The 23,942-nt window shown below is 40.9% G+C and overlaps 1 protein-coding gene across 2 annotated transcripts; it reads left to right on the top strand.

Moving 5' to 3' along the window:
* On the top strand, nt 1-23,089 carry LOC307101913 (C-type lectin domain family 4 member A-like). Of its 2 annotated transcripts, none has more exons than XM_079775422.1 (7): nt 1-94; nt 1,149-1,289; nt 3,718-3,834; nt 5,272-5,373; nt 19,538-19,689; nt 21,256-21,371; nt 22,812-23,089. In XM_079775422.1, exons 2-7 carry the CDS (start codon nt 1,208-1,210, stop codon nt 22,954-22,956), a joined length of 714 nt encoding a protein of 237 aa, XP_079631548.1. In that variant the 5' UTR covers nt 1-94; nt 1,149-1,207; the 3' UTR covers nt 22,957-23,089. The 2 variants fall into 2 exon arrangements, with proteins under 2 accessions (XP_079631548.1, XP_079631549.1); XM_079775423.1 differs by lacking the exon at nt 1-94 and adding an exon at nt 812-860.
* The last annotated feature ends 853 nt before the right edge of the window (nt 23,090-23,942 follow it).

The raw sequence follows: 23,942 nt of genomic DNA, 5'->3' as shown, positions 1-23,942 counted from the left end.
AGATAATGAAAGCAGATTTCTTACTGTCACAGAAAGGAGTTGCAGAAAGGGAGAAAACTGGAATGAACTCTTTGGTGTTGGATTAAAATTAGAGGTATTAGTGTGAACTCATATTCAATATATTAAGATATAGAAATAAATATACAAGTGTGTGTGTGTGTGTGTGTGTGTGTGTGTGTGTGTTATAGGGGAGGGATGAGTTATGTGGGAGGGATTCGAAGGAGGATTATTTGGGGGAAGCTGAATTAGGTGTGAGCTGGGAGCTGGCTTGTGGAAAGATTTCACACAGAGGATTTAATATCTGGAGAGTTTTTCTCTTGGCCTTTGGAAAAAAACATATTTAGCACTAAGTTTATCTTCTAATTGTGATTTCATTAAATTATCTGAACTGTTAAAAAATAGTTGTATATATCTGTATAGTCCTTTGCTGTGCTGTTGTGGGTATTAAAGTGATAGAGAAGGATGGACTAGAGAAGGGTGGCCTACTCCTTTAACACCCAAAAGAGAGAGCTGCTTTCAGGAGTTGCTGGATGTGACTATGGCAAAATAAATGGAGATTCATGATGGAGTTAGTTAAGAACAGGGAAAAGCAGACAGCATTGAGCAGAAGATTCAGAAGGCATACCATCCACAGTTTCACTTCCCCAATACATTAGAAGATGCTGACTATTGAAAGTGGGAAGTTGACAAAAATTTTTAGTCAATGATCCTCTTAGAATGTAGTCCCCAAAAGTTGCCTAATAAGCCACAAAAGGTGAGGAAAAACGCAGCCTAAGTGAGTATATGCCAAGATTCGTTGGTCTATAAATAATTATGTTTGCATGTAGATGCACACAAATACTTGAATTTTATTCTTGCTGGTGAGTTCAGATTTCACAGTTTTCATTAATTGTTTAGTTCCTCTTTTCTTGTCCTTCCTATTTTTTTCTTCTACTTTTTGAGATCCTACTTTTATTACTGTTGCTAGCGTATATTTAAAGACTATAATTTCCACTGTGCTGGTCCTGGAGAATGAGCCTCTGTCTTGAGGTTTTAAGTTCTCATGAGATTCCTCTCAGGGAAATTTGCATATCTGTAGCCTCTGTTCTCATCTAGTAGCATGATAGGAAGTATGACAAGTTACCATCATGTTTGATTTTCATTTTAAGATGTTTTAAGGAAGAGATACCAAGGATTTTTTGAAGAGAGCAGACGGTCTCTTCTCAATATGACTTCAGAGATCACTTATGCTGAAGTGAAGTTCAAAAATGAATCTACGTCCTTAGGCACCAAGTCAGAGCCTTCTGCAGGTAAGAAACATTTTCTGGTGGTCAGAATTAATGATGAGATGAAGAATAAAGAGAGAATACTATAAACAAACTATAGGTGATAATAGATGCTGGTTTTCTGATTGACCAGTTTGGAAATATAGAATTTTCAGTAGATGATGTTGCCTGAAGATAAGTATTAAGTATTTTGTTATTTGTACTATAACAAAACTGAAATGTGAGAAGTCCACTATAGTCCTGAGCTAAGGAGAGTGGTAATTATGGGAGAAAGTTGTCCTCCTGTAAGGCTCAGTAAGACTGCAGTCAGGAATGACAAAGCCCACTGAATTATCCCTAGCCCTGATAGAGTGATGAACTTTGTTTCTTGACCAGTTAGAGGAGAGGAGTTTGGGTGAAGAGTGCTGTAGGTGTATTAACAAAACCTTGTTACTACTGGACTAAAGTGGAACAAAAGATCATTGTAGATAAAAGACTAGGAAGTTGTATCAAGAAAGTCCCTTATATCTCAAGGGAAATTGCTCTGTAATGAGAAAATCCATTGCATTCTGAATCTGCGAGATGGATTCAACTAAGTTTTGGAGTAGATAAAATATAACTTGAGTAGCACCTGTGATGTCTCAGATATAGAGCAAAAGAGAAGAAAAACGCATGTAGAGTCTAAGAAGCTGTGAGAGGGCAGTTATGATTGCTTATGTATTCTAAAACTCTTCTGTGGAGAGATGGAGAATACTCAGAAAACTGTTTTAACTCTTAAAATGTATGAAACTTCTTTATTATATGTTAAAATGTTCATTGTAGAAAAAAATTAGAGGTACATAAAAATTTTAATTTTGTTCTTACCACCTAGTAATAACTATAACTTACATTTTTAGTTTATATCCTCCCATATATATATGTATTTTTTTCATACATGAGATCACAATATACTTGGCAATATATAATTACTTGAGGAAAATATTTTTTAACCATGAAATAGTGACTAATAAGGACTGATCTTATCCTATGAATGTGATAAGGGATGATTATAAAGATGTATCTGGTATGGCATTATTTAAAGTAGTTAAAATTGGAAACAAAATGAAACAGATTCATAGATACAGAGAATAGACTGGTAGTTGTCAGAGGGGAGGAGGCTTAAGGGCCTGGGTGAAATAAGTGATGAGATTAAGCAAAAACAAAACAAAACAAATAAACCTCATAGATATAAAAACAGTATGGTGGGGTGGAGGCAGGTAGAAGAGGGTAAAGAGGTGATAAATGGTGACGAAAAGAGACTAGAGGAGAGATCAACCAAAGGACTTGTATGCATGCATACAGGCCTAACCAATGGACACAGACAACAGGGGGATGAGGGCATGAGTTGGGGGGATGGGGGGGGTAATGGGGGGATAAGGACACATATGTAATAAAGTTAATCAATAAAGAAATAAATAAAAGAAAGACTTTGGGTGGTGAACACACAATATAACACAGAGATGATGTATTATAAAATTGTATTCTTGAAACCTATATAATTTTATTAACCAATGTAACCTCAAAAAATTCAATAAAAATGGAAATAGTCTGGAAGATTACTTAAATATATAATGAAATACTATGCAACCACAATAGAGAGTGTAGTAGAAGAAAATATGGAATAAAATATGTTTATTAAATAGCATATAATAAAATAATAGGTCAAAACTAGTATATCTGATGTGTCAATCATCTGCATCTATGTATATAAAAGCCTAAGCAACCGGAATGACCAGTCGCTATGATGTGCTCTGATCACCAGGGGGCAGACGCTCAAAGTAGGAGCTGCCCCCTGGTGGTCAGTGCACTCCCACAGGGGGAGCACCACTCAGCTGACCGACGGGCATCAGATGCCGGGCTCACGGCCGGCAAGCACCGCTGCGGCAGCACAAGCCTCTCCCGCCTCAGTGGCAGTGCTTCTGAGCGGTGGTGGCGGCAGGTGCAGCGGGGCCGGGAGGAGCAGGAGTGGTGTGGCGCCCGGCATGGGTTTGGGCTCCTTTCCGGTCGCCTGCTGCTCACGCACTACTACATCCCTCGGGGATGTCGGGCTGCCAGGGATCGGGCCCAAACCACCAGTCCGACATCCCCTGACAGGTCCCGGATTGTGAGAGGGTGCAGGCCAGGCTGAGGGATCCCACCAGTGCATGAATGCATGCACCGGGCCTCTAGTGTATATATAAACACTCTAAAAATTGCTGGAAGAGTATATACCAAAACATTTACATTAGTTGTCCTCAATAGTAGGGATTTGTGCTTTTAACGTATTTTCCAAAGTTTATGCAATTAAGATATTTCCTTTTCATTTTTATATTATTTCCAATGTCATATTGTTATTAATAGTATGCCATCCAAAAAAGGGAGAAGAAGAAGAGGAGAAAGAGTAAGTAATGATCAAAATTTACTACTGATAAAACTAATTTAATTTCTTCTTTAGCTCCCAAAGAGAAGACCAGCCTTCACAAAACTAACCCTGGTTTTCCCAAGGCACTCTTACCCTCATTGCTGATACTTCTGCTATTATTGGCAATCTCATTTTTTATCGCTTTTATCAGTAAGTATCCAAATGAAACTATAATGAATGTCTGCCTTACACAAACAGAGGGTATCCATTAGATTTTTATATTTAACAAGGGGTTTATCCAGAAATCTGGTAAAATGTGTTCTCTGAGGGATGGTATAATTAGTGGGAATTCATTACAAATCTGCTTTTTAATTTGAATTGAGTTACTTTTCTATAAAAATAATGGAATCCACTCTATAGACTCTATAGAAATTTAAGAGTATATGTGTGTCCATGTGTTTGTGTTGTAGGGTGAAATAGGGCACCATCTCCACACTAGACAGTTGTATGAGGACAAATTTAGATTTCCTTAGTGTTTCTAAGGCCAGGACTTTTTGAGTGCACACGTACATATTTTGAGATGAGCAAGTGAACAAGGATATGGGAAGAAATATCCAGAAAGAGTTTCCCATTGAATTTTTACTTTAATTATTTCTGTCCTGCCCAAGACATGAGATCTAAAAGGCAACTTGGCAAATAGATAGATTTCTGCATATCTTAGGCTTTAAGAATTTATCAAATTGATAAGAGGAATAAAAACCAGTATATATCTGGGTAGATATTTTATTCATTCATTTGGTCATTCAATAAGCAATGATGGCCATCTGCTTTATGTCAGACAGTGTGCCCAAGTCCAAGCCATAGTCATTGAAGTTCAGAAAGTGATAGTAACTGGTCACATGTACCAGTGGTTACAACATTGTATGGTAGTATTGTACAGATAAAAGCAATGGAGGCTGAGATAGGCTTCCTGAAGGAGGTGGCATAGAGATGTGAGAGAACCTGGGAAAATGTGAGGAAACCTAAGAATAAATGATTGGAACATATGGTGCTAAGTGAACTGTGAGAAATGAAGTTGTAGGTTGGAGAAAGAAGTGGGGCTCAGATCATGAAGAGTGTTGTGTACAATCCTAAAGAGGGTGAATTTTCCCCCTGAAGATTATTGTATCATTGATCTTTGGCTGCTTAATAAACCAATCTAAAACTTAGTGGATGAAAACAACAGCTATTTATTTAGCTCATGATTTTGTGATTGGCAGTCTGGATTGGGCTTATTAGTCCTGGCTGGAAGTGGGGAGAAAACTGGGGTCAAGTATTGCAGGAGGTAAAAGAGAAAGAAAACTAAGAAGGAACCCTGGGATATTACTGATAACCATCGCAAGGGTGGCAGCCATCTTGTGGTGGCCATCTTGTGACAATGTGGTCATCTTGTGGTGGCCATCTTGTGACGTGAGGGCGCAAGGACAACCTAAGCTTTTATTAGTATAGATTGAATATGGGTGATATTAAATCTTATAGTCAGGATCTTTCTACTCAAGTAACTGGGCATTGGCAGATTTTGTTTCTATAAAGAATTCAAGAAAGTAACAATAATTAGCAAATTCATAACATTATCAGAAAAATGAATGATTTCATTCTCTGTTTCAGTTTTTTTTCAAAAGTATTCACAGCTTCTTAAAGAAAAAAAGGCTATAAAAGAAGTTACTCACACAGAATTGGAATGTATGAAAGGAAATTTGACCATGAAAGGTAAAAATTAATCTGTCTATAATTTAGTTGTTGACTTTACTGTATAAATATCCCCAATCAATATTTCTGAAAAGATTCACAAGTATATCACACCAAGAGGTTAAGTCTCATGATCATTTCAAGCTTTAGGTATATAAGTATATAGGATATAAAATTCATATATGAATATCTTTAATATATTTGTGCAAGAAAATAGTATTTTAAAAAAAGGTTTTTATTGATTTCAGAGAGGAAGGGAGAGGGAGATAAAAACATCAATGATGATAGAGAATTATACATTGGCTGCCTCCTGCATGCCCCATACTGGGGATCAAGCCTTCAACACCAGGCATGTGCCCTGACTGGGAATTGAACCGTGACCTCTAGTTTATGGGTCTACACTCAATCACTGAGCTACACTGGCCAGACAAGAAAATAGTCTTAATTTATTTTTAATTTTCAAGTACAGTTTACATTTGTTATTATCCTGTATTAGTTTCAGGTGTACAACATAGTGGTAAGACAATCAGGTACTGCCGAAACCGGTTTGGCTCAGTGGATAGAGCGTCGGCCTGCGGACTGAAGGGTCCCAGGTTCGATTCCGGTCAAGGGCATGTACCTTGGTTGTGGGCACATCCCCAGTGGGGGGGGGGGGGTGCAGGAGGCAGCTGATCGATGTTTCTCTCTCATCAATGTTTCTAACTCTCTATCCCTCTCCCTTCCTCTCTGTTAAAAATCAATAAAATATATTTTTTTAAAAAAAGACAATCAGGTACTTTACAGAGTGATTCGCCCCCGCCCCCGGCTGATATTTCAAGTACCCACCTGGCCCCATATTTCTACCAATAGCCCCTTCAAGGCAACATACACTTTTTCTAGAATGCACCTCAAAACTCTTCTAGCCTTTACCCACCACCTTGTTTTGAAACAAGATGTATCCTAAGGTATTAGAAGAACCTATGAGAGGTTATTTTTTTTTGGGGGGGGGGTGTCTGGAAATACTGGAAAGTTTTTCTACATAAATGAATGATAATTGCTTCTTCAGTTTATATTATTTCAATTTACAAAAGGTTTTATAAAAACATTTTACTTTTTGAATAGTGGGAAAAACCTGTATTAAAAACTGGGTGGTTTAAACAACAGACATTTATTTTTTTGTAGTTCTAGAGCTGGGAGTCTAAGGTCACTAGCAGTGTTGGTTTCTGTTGAGGCCTCTCTCTCTGGTTTACAGATGGCCACCTTCTCTGTGCATGAAGAGATAGAACTTCATAGAGAGAGAGAGATACAGAGAGACAGACAGAGACAGAGAAATGAATATATATATAATAATAACAAATATATATATATATATATATATATATATATATATATATATATAGTCTCTTCTTCTTATAAAAACACTAGTTCTATTGGATTAGGGTTTCACCATTTGACCTTATTTAATCTTAATTATCTTCTTAAAGTCTCGACTACAGTGGAGATAAGGGCTTCAACATATGAATTTTTGGGAAACATAATTTAGTCCATAACATTCTACCCAAATTCATATCCTTCTTGCATAAGAAATACATTCACTCTGTCCCAACAGGCCCCAACGTTTTAACCCATCCAGTATCAATTCAAAGTCCAAAGTCTCATTTGAGTGTTATCTAAACCAGGTATAGGTGAGACTCAAAGTATGATTCATCCCGAGACAAAATTCCTCTCCAATTGTGAACCTATAAAACCAGATGAATTATGTGCTTCCAAAATTCAGTGGGACAGCCATAGAATAGACATTCCCTTTCCAAAATGGAGAAATCAGAAAGAAGAGAGGATAAATATGTTTCAAACAAGTTCAAAACCTAGTAAGAAAAAGGCCATTGTATCTTTTTAAAATCTTATTTTTATTACAGTTTACAATAAACATTATTTTATATTAGTTTTATGTGTACAGCATAGTGGTTAGACAATCATATACTTTACAAAATGTTCCCCCTGATATTTCAAGTACCCACCTGGCACCATACATAGTTATTACAATATTGTTGACTATATTTCCTATGCTGTACTTTACATCCATGGGACTATTTTGTAACTTCCCATTTGTATTTCTTAATCCCTTTACCTGTTTCACTGCCCGCCCCACCCCCCGGCTCCCGCCCCAAGCCCCTTCTCCTCTGGCATTTGTCATGTTTTGTTTAGAGTCCACACATGTAAGTGATATCATATATGCACCACTATGTTCATTACAGCATTGTTTACAATAGCCAAGATGTAAAAGCAATCCATATGCCCATCAACAGACAAGTGGATAAAAAGTTGTGGTTCATGTATAGAATAGAATTGTATACTTGGCCATAAAAAATAACGAAATCTTACCATTTACAACAGCACGGATGGACTTAGAGATTGTTATGCTAAGTGAAATAAGTCAGACAGAGAAAGACAAATATCATTGTGTCTTAAGGTTTGAGAATAATCTTCCTTGCCTTGATGCTTGGGCCAACTTGAATGACAATGTCACCCACATGGACCTACATGGCGGCCCTGTCCTGCGGATCTGTGGGGATGCCTTGCCCCTGAGGCACCGGGCAGTTGTATTCTGGCCCACTGAAACCGAGAAGGTTGCCCCACTTTCCGAAACCAAAGAGGAAATTGCCTTGCTCCCTTGGCCTGTGGGTTGGAGTGGCAATCCTGATGATCTCTGAATCATCCTTGGGTCATTCTTCCCTTTTCTTGAAATATAACACATGTTTAATTAAAGTCAGTAGCTCTCTTGTCTCATGCTGTAGAAAAACAGAAGTCTAATAGCTTTATTCATTCTGGCCCATTTTCTCAGTCCCCATTAGTCCCAGCTGACAATATTATAAATTTTTTTTCTGGTTTTAGTGCATTCTTTTTTTAAAAAAAACCACTTTATTGTTTAAAGTATTACATATGTCTTCTTTTTCCTCCATTGACCTTTCCCCCGCCGTTCCCACCTCCCAGCACATGCCCTCACCCCCCTACTGTCTGTGTCCATTGGTTATGCTTATATGCATGCATCTAAGTCCTTTGGTTGATCTCTTAACCCCACCCCCCTCACATTTCCTCTGGGGTTTTTCAGTCTGTTTGATGCTTCTATGCCCAGTTTATGTTGTTCATTATATTCCACAAGTGAGTGAGATCATGTGATATTTATCTTTCTCCAACTGGCTTATTTCGCTTAGCATAATGCTCTCCAGGCCCAACCATGCTGTTGCAAATGGTAAGAGTTCTTTCTTTTTTACAGCAGGGTAGTATTCCATTGTGTAGATATACCACAGGTTTATAATACACTCATATGATGATAGGCACTTAGACTGTTTCCAAACCTTAGCTATTGTAAATTGTGCTGCTATGAACACATATGTCCTTTCTGATTGGTGTTTCTGATTTCTTGGGATATATTCCTAGAAGTGGGATCACTGGGTCAAATGGGAGTTCCATTTTTAATTTTTTGAGGAAACTCCATACTGTTCTCCACAGTGGCTGCACCAGTCTGCATTCCCACCAGCAGTGCATGAGGGTTCCTTTTTCTCCGCATCCTTGCCAGCTGGCAATATTTTTGCTGGTATAATCTCATTTCAATTCCTTACTTCAGCTGAAATGGCTGATTAAATCCATTGGCAATATCTTTTTTGTTGTTGTTCTTTTTTTTTTTTTTACATTTTTTCTTTTTTTATTGATTAAGGTATTACATATGTGTCCTTATCCCCCCATTGCCCTCCTCCTCCTGCTCATGCCCTCAACCCCTGGTGTCTGTGTTCATTGGTTATGCTTATATGCATGCATACAAGTCCTTTGGCTGATCTCTCAGGGAATTTCTTTATGAAGTAAATGTCTAGCTACATCCTTGGTGTTCTCTCCAGAACATGCTTTCTCATCTTTTACAATATAGATAGGGTAAGAATTTTCCAGATCTTCAAGTTCTGGTTCTTTTTTGCATAACACTTTTTCCAATGTATCTCTTTCATCTTGAATTTTACTATAAGCAGTAAGGATAAACCAGGTTGTAGCTTTAAAACTTTATTTAGAAATCTCCTCTGCTAAATATCCAAGCTTTTCACTCACAAATTTTATTTCCCAAAAAATATTAGAACACAATTCAGCAAATTCTTTGCCATTCTTTTTTAAAAATATATTTTTATTGATTTCAGAGAGGAAGGGAGAGGGAGAGAGATATGGAAACATCAATGATGAGAGAGAATCATTGATCTGCTGCCTCCTGCATGCCCTACACTAGGGATTGAGCTGACATGTGCCCTGATCGGGAATTTAACTGTGACCTCCTGGTTCATAGGTTGACACTCAACCACTGAGCCACGCCTGCTGGGCTCTTTGCCATTCTTGAACCAGAATAGCCTTTCCACCCTGAACAGGTGGCTCAGTTGGTCGGTGCATCCTCCCATACACAAAAAGGTTGTGGGTTTGATTCTTAGTCAGGGCACATACCTAGGTTGTGGCTTGATCCTCTGTACAGGAGGCAACTGGTCGACTTCTCTCTTTCCCTCTCTCCCCCTCTCTCTTTCTTTCCCTCTCTCTTGCTCTCTCTCTCTCCCTTTCTTCCTCTCTTTCTAAATCAATAAAAATATATCCTCAGGTGAAGATTTAAAAAAATAAATAAGAATAGCCTTTCTTCCAGTTTCTAATAACATGTTTTTTTATTTCATCTGAGACCTCACCAGAAGCAACTTTAATGTTCATATTTCTACCAACATTCCATCTACACTAATAAAAGAGAAAGATGTAAATTGACTGCCACTTCATGATGCCCACCAGCCAATTAGGAGTGAGTATGCAAATTAACCTGACAAAGATGGCGAGTTAATTTGCATACATCGCCACCAAGTGGCGTGGGTCCTGGGGACTGGTGTCCTCAGGAGCCAGGCTGCTCTGAGCCTGTAGGCCTGTGCGTAGGCCCAGAGTGGCTGGGGCCCTGGAACAACCCCCGGCCACTCTGGGCCTATGTGTGCAGGCACTGAGCAGCCACGGGCAGGGTGGGAATGTGGAGGATGTTCCCGTCCCATGGCCGCTTGCACATGCCGGCACCAAGTGGCCTGCATCCCAGGGAAAGGCATCCCTGGGAGCCAGGTGCTCTGAGCCTGTAGGCCCTCGCATAGGCCTGGAGCAGCCAGGGTCCTAGAACTCCTGGCCACTCTGGGCTTATTCTCACAGGTGCTAAGTGGCCGGGGGCGGGGAGAGAATGTCCCCCACAGTGAGCGAGCAGACACTAGGGCCCTGCTTGCCCCTGCGGCAGCAAGCCAGAGTGCAGACAGCAGAGCCCTGCTTGCTCCTGGCCCTGGAAGTGAAGGGCAAGCTGGCCCCCACAGAGAGCAGTCACCAGGGCCTGCGGTGGCGTCAAGCAGGCAGTTCCGCAGAGAGCAGAGAGCCATCAGGAGCAGGCCTAAGCCATCAGTAGGACATCCCTTGAGGGCTCCCAGATTGGAGAGAGTGCAGGTCAGTATGAGGGACCGCCCCCCCCCATGCACAAATTTCATGCACCGGACCCCTAGTTTAATTATAATGTACTGGGGGGTGTCCCTGATCCCAGCCTGTACCTTCTTCAATCTGGGACCCCTGCAGGCTTGATCACCCCCAACTGCCCTCCCTTGCAGGCCTGGTCCCTCCCAACTACCCTCCCCTGCTGGCCATCTTGTGGTGTCCATCTTGTGTCCACATGGGGGCAGCTATCTTATGTGTTGGAGTGATGGTCAATTTGCATATTACTCTTTTATTAGATAGGATGTACTCTCCAAGATGACAGAAGCTTTTTCTACAGCTCTCTTCTTTCTAAGGCCTGACCAGTATAATCTTTTACATCCATATTTCTACCAACAGCCCTTTCAAGGCAATCTAGGCTTTTTCTAGCATGCACCTCAAAACTCTTCTAGCCTCTACCCATCATCCAGTGTTAAAGCCACTTTCATATTATTAGGTAATTATTATAGTAGCCCACCACTTTTGTAGCAAAGTTTGTATTAGTCTACTTAGACTTCCATAATAAAATATTACAGACCAGTGGCTTAAACAACAGAAAATTTCTCACAGTTATGGGAGTTAGAGGTCCAAGGTACTAGAAGAGTTGGTTTGTGGTGAGACTTCTCTTCCTCATTTGTACACAGGCACCTTCTTGCTGTGTCTTCACATAGCCTCATTTCTGTGGGCAGTGTGTGTGTGTGTGTGTGTGTGTGTGTGTGTGTGTGTGAGAGAGAGAGAGAGAGAGAGAGAGAGAGAGAGAGAGAGAGACAGAGAGAGAGAGAGAGAGGAGAGAGACTGATTTCTGCTGTCTCTTTCTCTTCTTATAAGATCCAGATCCTATTGGATTAATGTCCTACCCTATGACCTCATTTAACATTAGTTTCCTCCTTAAAGACGCTAGCTCCGTAATCATATTGAGAGTTATAGATTTAACATATAAATTTTGAAGGAACACCATTACGTCCATAACAAGCAGATATATAATTTATTTGAAATTTTTGTGCATGTGAGATTTGTCTCTTCTGCCCTTGGGTTTGGTTCTAGGGCATTGAAATATAGTGAATATTGCAATAAAGTGAGTCACACAATTTTTGGGTTTCCCCATGCACATCAAAGTTATGTTTACACTATTAAGTGTGCAATAGAATCCTATATAATAGAGATGTAATATGCAAATTGACCGCCATGCCCTTGCACAAGATGGCCGTCCCCATGTGGTCACAAGATGGCTGCCACAAGATGGGCAGCAGGGGAGGGCAGCTGTGGGTGATCAGGCCAGCAGGGGAGGGCAGTTAGGTGTGACCAAGCCGGCAGGGGAGTGTAGTTGGGGGCAACTGGGCCTGCAGGGGAGGGAGGTCAGTTGGCGGGGAGGGACCGAGCCTGCAGGGGAGGGCAGTTGGGGGCAATCAGGCTGGCAGGGGAGGGCAGTTGGGGGCAATCGGGCTGGCAGGGGAGCAGTTAGGCATTGACCAGGCTGGCATGGGAGTGGTTAGGGGGTGATCAGGCTGGCAGGCAGAAGTGGTTAGGGGCAATCAGGCAGGCAGGCAGGCAGGCGAGCAGTTGGGAGCCAGCAGTCTCAGATTATGAAAGGGATGTCTGACTGCCAGTTTAGGCTCGATCTCATAGGGTGCAGGCTGGGCTGAGGGACATCCCCTGCCCCCAGTGCATGAATTTTGTGCACCAGGCTTCTAGTTATATATAAAAAAAGGTATATACCTTTATTAAAAAAAGTTTATTGCTAAAAAAGTTTTGCCGTTATCTGAGCCTTTGGTGAGTCATACTCTTTTTGCTGGTCTTGCCTCAATGTTGATAGCTGCTGACTGATCAAGGTCATGGTGACTGAAGGTTGGGGTGGCTGTGGCAATTTATTAAAATAAGACAAGAATGGCCCTAGCCAGTTTGGCTCAGTGCATAGAGTGTTGGCTTGCAGACCGAAGGGTCCCAGATTTGGTTCCAGTCAAGGGCAGGTACCTTGGTTGCAGGCTCCTCCCTGGCCCAGGCCCTGGTCAGGGTGCAGGAGGCAACTGATTGATGTGTTTTTCTGACATCGATATTTCTTTCTGTCTTTCCCACTCTCTTCCACTCTCTCTAAAACTCAATGAAAGAATATAATCGGGTGAGGATTAAAAAAAAAAAAAGACAAGAATGAAGTTTGCCACATCTGTCAACACTTTCTTTCACAAATAATTTCTATGTAGCATTTGTTTGATAACATTTTACTCACAATAGAACATCTTTCTATATTGGAGTCAAGTCTCTCAAACCCTACCATAGCTTTATCAACTAAATTCACATAATATTCTAAATCCTTTGTTTTCATTTCAACAATCTTCACAGCATCTTTACAGGAGTAGATTCCATCTTAGAAACTGCTTTTTCTGCTCATCCATGAGAAGCAACTCATCTATTAAAGGTTTGTCACAAGATTGCAACAATTGAGTCACATATTCATATTCCATTCTAATTTTAGTTCTCTTGCTATTTTCACCACATCCATAGCTACTTCCTCCACAGAAGTCTTGAACCCCTCAAAGTCATCAATGTGGGTTGGAATCAACTTCTTCAAAACTCCTGGAAGTGTTGATAGTTTGATCTCTTCTCATGAATCATGAATGTTCTTAGTAGCATATAGAATGATGAATCCTTTCCAGAAAGTTTTCAATTACTTTGTTCAAATCCATTGCTTATTATAATTATTATTACTAGTGGCCTGGTGCACGAAATTTGTGCACGGGGGCAAGGGGGGGGGGGCTGTTCCTCAGCCTGGCCTGCACCTTCTCCAATCTGGGACCCCTCGAAGGATGTCCTACTGCCGGTTTACAGGGATCGGGCCTAAACCGGCAGTCGGACATCCCTCTCACAATCGGGACTGCTGGCTCTAGCCACTCACTTGCCTGCCTGATTGCCCCTAACCACTCTGCCTGCTGGCCTGCTCGCCCCCAACTGCCCCCTGCCACTGGCCTGATCACCCCCAACTGCCCCCCGTGCCAGCCTGCTCACCCCCAACTGACCCCCTGTTGGTCTGCTTACCCCCAATGGCCCCAACCCCCATCAGCCTGATCACCCACAACTGCCGTCCCATCCTGGCCTGGTCACCCCCTGGCAACCCAAGCTCCCAGCCCCTCCTTTTTTTCTTTTCTTTTTTTTCAGCGCCTCCTTGAGCGGAGGCCAGGGCTGGCTGGAAGCAAGTATCTGGGATTTATTTATCTTCTATAATTGAAACTTTGTAGCCTTGAGCAGAGGCCAGGGCCAGCCAGGGCGGGCGGGAAGCTTGGCTTTCTCCATCACCGGGGGCAACCCAAACCTCCTGCTCGCTCCAGCTCTGTGGCCACTGCCATCTTAGTTGGGTTAATTTGCATACTTGCTCCTGATTGGCTGGTGGGCGTGGCTTGTGGGCATAGTGGAGGTACAGTCAATTTGCATGTTTCTCTTTTATTAGTGTAGATATTTTTAATCTTTATTGTTGAAAGTATTACACATATCCCCTTTTTCCCCCCATTGACCTCTTCTAGCCCACCCCTGCCACCCACCCCAGGCCTTCACCACATTATTGTCTGGGTCTATGGGTTATGAATATTTGCATATATATATATGCAAAACTTTTGGGTTAATCTCTTCCCACCCACCCACCCCTGCCTTCCCTCTGACAATCTGTTCCATGCTTCTATGTCTCTTGATCTATTTTATTCATCAGTTTATTTTGTTCCTTAGATTCCACATATGAGTGAGATCATGTGATATATGTCTTTCTCTGACTGGCTTATCTCACTTAGCATAATACTCTCCAGGTCCCTCCATGCTGTCTCAAAGCATAAGAGATCCTTCTTTTTGAACAGTAATGTTTTCAAGGAAATCTTTTTTTCTGAGCAGTAAGTCTCAACAGTGGGCTTAAAATAATCAGTAAACCACATCGTAAACAGATGTACTGCTATCCAGGCACTGTTGTTTTATTTATAGGGCATAGGTAGAGTATACGCAGCATAATTCTTAAGGGCCCTAGAATTTTCAGAATGGTGAATGAGCATTGGCTTAACTTAATGTCACCAGCCACATTAGCCCCTAACAAGAGAGTCAGTCTATTCTTTGATGCTTATTGACTTCTCTCTAGCTATACAAGTCCTAGATGGCATCTTCTTCTGCTACAAGGCTGTTTCACCCTTGAAAAATCTGTTGTTTAGTGTAGCCACCTTCATTAACTATCTTGGCTAGATCTCCTGGATCATTGGCTGAAGCATCTATATCAGCACTTGGTGATTCACCTTGCACTTTTATGTTATGGAGACGGCTTCTTTTCTTACATTTTATGTACCAACCTCTGCTAGCTTTAAACTTTTTAAATATATTTTTTTAAGTTGATATTTTATAGAGAGAGGGATGGAGGGAGAGAGAGACAGAGAGAGAAAGAGAGAGAGAGAGAGAGAGAGAGAGAGAGAGAGAGAGAGAGAGAGAGAGAGAGATGAGAGAGAAACATTGATCACTTGTCTCCTGCACACAACCCACTGGGGATCAGGCCTGCAACCTGGGCATGTGCCCCAACCAAGAATCAAACCAGTGACCTCCCGGTACATGGGCCAATGCTCAATCCACTGAGCAACACTGGCTGGGCTTACACGTTTTTTCTAAAGCTTCCTCATTTCTCATAGTCTTAATAGAATTTAAGAGAATTAGAACCTTGCTCTGGATTAGGCTTTGGCCTACGGCAGCAATTTTCAATCAGTGTGCAGCATAAATTTTTAAAACATGCAATACCTGATCTCTTTTCCCTTAGATTGTCAAAAAAATGACAATACCCAACACAACAATAGCTATCTGCTGTGAAGAAATCAAAATCATACTATTTGTTGTCATATTGGCAAAAAAATATATTTTTTGGTGTGCCACAGAATTTTAGTAATTAGTTTATGTGTTCCATGAGATGAAAAAGATTGAAAATCTCTCACTTAAGGGCATGTTGTGGTTTGTTTGATTTTCTATCTAGACCACTAAAACTTTCTCCACATCAACAATAGGCTGTTTAGTTTCTTATCATTCATGTATTCACTGAAATAGCACTTTTAATTTTCAACAAGAACTTTTCCTTTGCATCACAACTTGACTAACTGTTTGGGGTAAGAGGCCTCACTTTCAGCCTGTCTTGGCTTTTGACATGCCTTCCTTACTAAGCCTAATTCTTTCTAGCTTTCCATTTAAAGTGAGAGATGTGTGACTCTTTCCCTTGAACCCTTACTGGTAGAGGCCATTGTAAGATTATTAATTAGCCTTATTACAATATTGTATTGTATCTCAGGGTATAGGGAGGCCTGAGAAGAGGAAAGAAAATGGGGAAATGTGGAGCAGTCAGAACACACACATCATTTATCAATTGTTTGCCCTCTTATATAGGTACAGTTCACGGTGCCCCCAAACAATGACAAGAGTAACATCAAAGATCACTGATCACACATCACCAAAACAAATCTACCTAATAAAAGAGTAACATGCTAATTGACCATACCTTCATGATGCCCACCAGCCAATCAGGAGTGAGTATGCAAATTAACCCAACAAAGATGGTGGATTAATTTGCATACACAGGCGCTGAGTGGCTGGGGCACTCTGGGCCTCTGAGCAGCGTAGGAAGGTGGAAAGGCGGTTCCGGCCAGAGCAAAAGCAGTGCCAGCAGCCAGGGAAAAGAAGGCCCATTCTGGCATGAATCTTCGTGCATCAGGCTTCTAGTATAATAATAATGAAAACTTTTGAAATACAGTGAGAATTACCAAAAGGTGACACAGAGATACCAAGTGACAAAAGCTGTTGGGAAAATTGTGCTGATAGATTTCCAGAATGCAGGTTTTCCATAGACCTTCAATTTATAAGAAATGCGATATCTGCAAAGCTCTTGATGAGTAATCTTTTGAAAGTTGTAGACTATATTTTGGGCAAGGGAACTCCTCTCTAGCAGTCTGTGTTTTAAAATGCTTCCCCACCCCTTTTTTTCTTTAGTCTCTGTGGGCAGTATTTTAGTTACCTCCTGGGGTGTTTACATTTAAAAGATGTGATAAGATTTACAACTTCCAGGGACAGTTAGACACAGACACTAAGGGGATGAGTGCATGTGCTGGGGGTTGGGGGTGGCCGGGGAGAGGTCAATGGGGGAAAAAGGAGACATGTGTAATACTATATGTAATACTTTAAACAATAAAGAATAAAAAAAGAAAAGAAGGCAAGATTTCTCCTAGGAATTTTGGGGTGTATTTCTCTATTATCAGAAGTCTAATTGCTATTTAAAATTTTAGGGATTGGACAGTATGTCACTCTGTTTCACTGTAAATCACCCTGACATCCTCCTTTTTAGTCTCCTCGGTTTCCTAGGGTTTCTACTTCTTAGCATACTAATCAGTATTCAGACCTTAATCTGTGACAGTTTACACACTCATGGCTTTGCAAAATAGCATGCTAAGTTCTCCAATTTATTATTCTACTCCTCTACCTTGTCTGCTAACCCCAAAGATAACAGAGTAGTGGACACCTGTATGACTTTCTCTAACTTTAGCTTTTCTTAAAAAATAAAAATAAAAAATATATATGTATTATAGATTTTTAGAGAGGGAGTGAGAGATAGAAACATCAATGATGAGAGAGAAGCATTGATTAACTGTCTCCTGCACACCCCACACTGGGGATTGAGCCCACAACCTTGGCATGTGCCCTGACTGGGAATCAAACTGCAACCTCCTGGTTCATAGGTGGATGCTCAACCACTGAGCTACACTGGCCGGGCTAACTTTAGCTTTTCTTCTAACTTTCTAGCTCAAGCTTCAGACTCTAGCTGGATATTGGTTGCCAGCCTAACTGCCCACAGTAGAGGCCAGCCCACGGCAGCAGCCATTTGTTTCCCTTCTTTCCCCTCAAACAAGCACATAAAACCAGCTGGTATTTTCAGCGTGTCCTCATACTCATGTGGCTGTCCATTAGCATCTGATATATGGGCTGTCTGTCACCACACAGGGGTCAATGTCAGACTTGGAATCCCCCCCATGGAAGTCTCTTTCTTAAGGCTCATTTCTTCAGTCTTCTGACTGGCTTGCCAATTGTTAGTTTGTAAATTGTTCCCCCTACATGGAGGGCAAGGAAAGTTCTAAGAAAAAGACAAAACACTCCAAATGATAGGTGGTACTTTTTATTTATTTATTTATTTATTTATTTATTTATTTATTTATTTATTTATTTTTAGAGAGAGAGAGTGGAAGGGAGGGGAAGAGACAGAAAGAGAGAGACATATGGATTGGTTGCCTCTGGCACAACCCTGGAATTGAACCCAGGACCCTTCAATCTGCAGGCCAACACTCTAGCCACTGAGCAAAACCGGCTAGGGCGATATATGGTACTTTTAATGAGCAAGGGAACTTACCTATTGGACTTATCTTGAGTGACACCAATATGAGTAAATCACTCCCCCCCCCCCCCTCACCAAAATGTTAAGTTTATATAGCGCCTTTAACAGTGTTCAGTATACCATCCAGAAGGGTCTCAATACCACGTTATTACCTCAAGGCTATATCCTTGGAGCAGCTTTTAGCCAGTAAGGGGCAAGTGGAATGCACATTCCAAAGACAGGGGAGGGGTAAGGAGCCTCTGATTGACAGGTCAACTGGCAGTCATATCTTCCTGATGCCCTCCTCCAACAAAGCCTCTTACATGCTCGACTGAAAACTGGAAGTCTATTTATTTATGTTGTTTTTCCCCAGTTTATTTTGTCTCTGTATTCAATTGGGTAATTTCTGCTATTCAGTCTTTCAAATTACTTATTCATCTTAGAGCTGAAAGTTTGTACCCTTTGACCAACATCTCCCCATCTCCCACCCCCAGCCTCTGGCAGCAACTATTGTACTCTTTGTTTCTATGAGTCTAGATTTATTTATTTTTATTTATTTAATCTTAAAAGAATTTTATTTTTCAATTACAGTTTACATTCAATATCACTTTGTATTAGTTTCAGGTGTACAGCGAAGTGGTTAGTCAATCATATACTTTATAAAGTAATTCCCCCAATATTTCAAGTATCCACTAAGCACCATACATAGTTATTACAATACTAGTAGCCCTGTGCATGAATCCGTGTGCCAGTAGCTTTCTTCAGGGCCTGGCTGCTCCATGCCTGCTGCCCAGAGGCCCTCCACGGCTGGGGTGGAACGCTTGCCTTGTTGCCACGGCGACAAAGCAAGCATTCCGCCAGGCTGCTCATGCTGTCCGCTCTCAGTGGCCACCCCCCTGGGACTGGGGGACTCATGCGGGGCTGGGAGGACTGGGCGCTGCCATCTTGTGGCTATGGGCACCACCATTTTGTGACGGAGTGATGGTTAATTTGCATGTTACCCTTTTATTAGATAGGATAATTGATCATATTCCTTATGCTGTACTTTATATCCACAGGATAATTTTATAACTTCCCATTTGTAATACTTAATCCCTTCATCTTTCTCACTAGGTCCCCAATTCCCTTCCCTTCTGGTAACTACCAGTCTGTTCTTTGTATCTATGAGTATGTATCTATTTTTTTTTATTATTTTGTTCTTTAGATTCCACATGTAAATGAAATCATATGGTATTTGACTTTCCAAGTCTGACTTGGTTTTCATGTGGTTCCCCTGGATCCTCAATTGTATTATACACTTTGTAAATTATTTTTCTTATATTGTACCTACATGGTCTTCTGTCAATACAGAGAAAGATTGGAGCTGCTGCCCAAAGAATTGGAAGCCATTTAGTTTGAGCTGCTACTTTATTTCTACTGACATAAAAAATTGGACCGAGAGTAAAAAAAACTGCTCAGCAATGAAGTCTCACCTGCTGGTGATCAACACCAAGGAAGAGCAGGTATGTTCTAATAGATAATGAAGTAAGCAATCCTGCCTGGGTTTTGTACACCTATCTTGGCTAAGAAGGGTGCTTTCATTGTGTTAGCATATTGGTGCTGTGGCAAAAGGCTTTCAATGAAATAGGAAAGGCTACTTAAGCCTTTACATTTCACACCTTCTTTCTGCTTCAATAAAACTAAACTCCCCTAAAATAAATGAAGACATTTAAAATATAATATGTGGGAGTTGAGTGGAGAGATGAAAGTATTTCAGCCTGAAATATCAGTTTATTATTTTAACATGAAAATGTTTTATAAATTATTTATTTGTTTTCAATATACACTGAGTGGCCAGATTATTATGACCTCTGAACGCATAATAATCTGGCCACTCAGTGTACTTCTCTTGAGTACCTCATTTATTTGCTATCAAAGATACTATAAATCGTGCACCTGATCAGTTTTCCCCTTTGCACTGGCTAATAGAAAGCTCAGGGCAAATAGGTGGTTGATCTCCAGCAAAAGTCTAGAATACTTTTGGTACCCATTTGAGATACAAATACACTGAGTGGCCAGATTATTATGCATTCAGAGATCATAATAATCTGGCCACTCAGTGTATATATTTTTTATTGATTTCAGAGAAAGGAAGGGGGAGGGAAAGAGAGATAGAAATATCAATGAAGAGAGATAATCACTGATTGGCTGCCTCCTGTATGTCCCACACTGGAGATTGAGCCCGAAAATTGGGCATGTGCCCCAACTGGGAATCGAACCTTGACCTCCTGGTTCATAGGTCGATGCTCAACCACTAAGCCTCATCAGCTGGGCTATAAATTATTAACTAACAGAGAAGAGGTATTAAGTAAAATAGTGGAATAAAATATGTAAAAGAATCTCCGAGGTTTCGAAAATAAAAGGATTTAATATGCAAAAAGTTTACTCATGCAGAAGTATGAAGAATAGCCTCTCTTAGTGAATAAAAGAGTGGGAGTGAGTCTAAGATGAGAATTCATTATGATTATGGATAGAAATCACTTCCATATGTATTGATCATCGTTATGTTCTGAATGTGAGTGTCCTCTCCAAATTTACATGTTGAAATTCTAACTCCCAAAGGTGATGGTTTTAGGAATTGGGGGTTTGGGGAGATGCTCAGGTCATTAGGGTGGAGCCCTCATAAATCAGGTTAGTATTCTTATTAAAAGAGACCCCAAACAGCTACCTCACCTTCCATCATGTGAGGACACAGCCAGAAGGAGCCAGCTATGACCCAGGCAGAGGGATTTGTCCAATCGTGCTCCTACCCTGATCTGGAATTCCAGCCTCCAGATCTGTGAGAAATATGTGTCTGTTGTTTATAAGCTACCTTGTCTGTGGTCTTGTGTTGCAGCAGCCTGAGCAGATGAAGACAAACATCAGGCTCACAAGGGATGTCCATGGTCCTGTACTGCACAGCCCCCTGGGCAGGGCCTTCTGGCTCTTCCTGGATCCTCTCCTTTTCTTGTCTCCCTAAGGCCATGAAGAACTCAGTTCAACCTGAATATTCTAAAGGCCAGAACTCCTTTATTTTTTCCTTTCCTCAGGATTTTATCATTAAGAACCTGGATGAAAAGAGAGGTTATTATGTGGGGCTGTCAGACCCAGAGGGGAACGGAGCCTGGCAATGGGTTGATCAAACACCATACAATTCAAGTGCCACGTGAGTATAGAGTTTGATAAAGGAAACCTGAGTCCTGGATCATCAGGCATTTTCGAGTGTCCAAAGTATCGGGTTTTAAAATAAAATAGCTCCGCCTTCTTGTAACTCTTGGCAATGAGTTAAATAATTTTATTTATTATCTCATGAATCATCACAAGAACCCTATGGAGCACAGATGATTATTTTTTCATTGTAGGGCTGAGAAACCGAGTTTAGAGAGTTTAGATAACTCAGCACATGTTATCTGGCACTGGTGACAATGGTCCTTAAACCCAGGCCGATTTGACACCAAGGTTTGTATGTTTTATTTTTAAATCCCTCCTCCCCACTTAAATATGTTTCCATTGATTTCTGAGAGAGGAAGGGAGAAGGAGAGAGAGGAACAGAAACCTCAATGATGAGAGAGAATCATCAGTTGGCTGCCTCCCGCACATTCCCAGTGGCAACTGAGCCCACAACCCAGGCATGTGCCCAGACTGGGAATCAAACTGTTACCCTGGTTCATGGGTCAATGCTTAACGGCTGAGCCACAACAGTTGGGTCAAAATCTGTGTTTCTGACCACACATTTGTATCTCTAAATAAACACATAGTCATGTTAATTAAAATCATAACCAATTGTTAATATTTATTATCTCTCATAAAGCAAATGAGTAAAATTCTGGTAGTTTTACATATCCCATATTTGTGTAGGTCTTTTAAAACTCTTAAGTACTTTTGTACATTATATTTTTTAAAATTCATTTTTATATTTTTGTTAATACTCACCCAAGGATATTTTTCCATTAATTTTTAGAGAGAGTGGAAAGGAGAGGGAGAGACAGTGAGAGAGAAACATTGATGTGAGAGATATGTATTGGTTGCCTCCTGCACACGCTTGTCCCTGCACTGAGCCAAACCGGCCAGGGCAGTACATTCCTATTTTTGATCCTTATATCAACTGCATGAAATATATAGGGATCTTACTCTATTCTTTATTTTTTTAGATATGTAAATAAAGGAAATTAAATAACATGTCCAAGATAACAGGCATCAGAGCAGATTCATAGATTTTAACTATTTCTTTAGACTCCAAAGCAGTCAGTTAAAAAAAAGGAACAAACTACATTAAGACTTAGGACCAGAGTAAAATGTCATCATTTAAGGAAGCCTATGGCTGACAGTCCCCTAGAACAGGGCATGGACAAATAGAAGGGCCTCTGGGATATCTGCTGGAAGGTGTTTAATGCAGTAAGATGACACCATATTGGATGGTGTGTAGGCACAGTTTTCAAGGGAAATGCCAAAGACACAGATGGAGAAAAAAACAACTGCCTAATAAGTGGAAAAGAAATGATTGGGCACATCTGCTTTGACTTATGCACAGTTTAACCCCAGCCTCCTACCTCAGTCTTTAACCCTTTTCACTATTTGAAGACACATCCATATTTTTCCCTTTCAGATTCTGGCATCCAGGCGAACCCAATAATCCTTCAGAGCATTGTGTTATACTGAATAAACCTTTACAAAGATCTTGGGGCTGGAATGATGTTACTTGTAAGGACTCTCACATGTCAATTTGCAAGATGATGAAGATCTACTTATGAGTGGGAAATTCTCCATGAACATGCGGTTGAATTAGTAGCCACCAATAAAGAGTTAAATACTTTGCTTTTTAGAATTCATGTGTAAGCTTGTGTAAGTGATCTCCAGAGAATTTTCCAATAGGCTGTCACCTATTCAACTTATATAAAATAAGTGTACATGTTAATTCATGTATTCATTCACACAGTGAACACCTGTGGAGCATTTTATAATATACTGTATACTGGAGAGCCTATTTGCAGACAAATGGAGTGAGCATGAGCCTCCTCCCCCAATTTTTGTCTAATTTTTAAGGGTAATCAGGTGTGGGAAAAGTCTGGCCCACAGGCCATATAAGGCCCCCTAAATCATTTGGTCTGGCCCTGCCAAGGCATTAAGGGGTGAGTTAATTAAATGTTTGACCAAATACAGCAAGCTTATTTTTAAGTTAATAATTTTGTATGGTCCAAGAATCCTACCTAATAAAAGAGTAATATGCAAATTGACCGCACCTTCGCTACATCCATAAGCCACGCTCACCAGCCACGCCCACCAGCCAAACAGGAGCAAATACGCAAATAAACCCAACCAAGATGGCTGCAGCCACAGAGAGCAGGAGGGAGGCTTGAGTTTCCCCGGCAACAGAGGAAGACAAGCTTTCCGTCTGCTCTTGCTGGCGTAGGCCTCCACTCAAGGGTACAAAGTTTCAATTATAGAAGGCAAACAAATCCAAACAGAAATGGCAGCAGCCACTGAGCTGGAAAGAGTGGGAGGTATGGATTGCCCCCCGGCAATGGAGGAAGCTAAGCTTCTGCAGCCCTGGCCAGCCCAGGCCTCTGCTTAAGGCTACAAAGTTTCAATTATATTAGATACATAAGTCCCAACAGAAATGGCTGCATCCACTGAGCAATCAGAAGGCTTGGCTCCGCTCCAGGCTACAAAGTTTCAATTGTAGAAGGTAAATAAATTCCAGATACCAAGGCCTCTGCTTGGGTCGCCAGGGGGCATG

This window comes from Cnephaeus nilssonii (genome assembly GCF_951640355.1).
Source record: "Cnephaeus nilssonii genome assembly, chromosome: 6".
NCBI lineage: Eukaryota > Metazoa > Chordata > Mammalia > Chiroptera > Vespertilionidae > Cnephaeus > Cnephaeus nilssonii.
The sequence above is the reverse complement of the archived record's forward strand: the minus strand, read 5'-3'. Positions and strand labels throughout refer to the sequence as shown.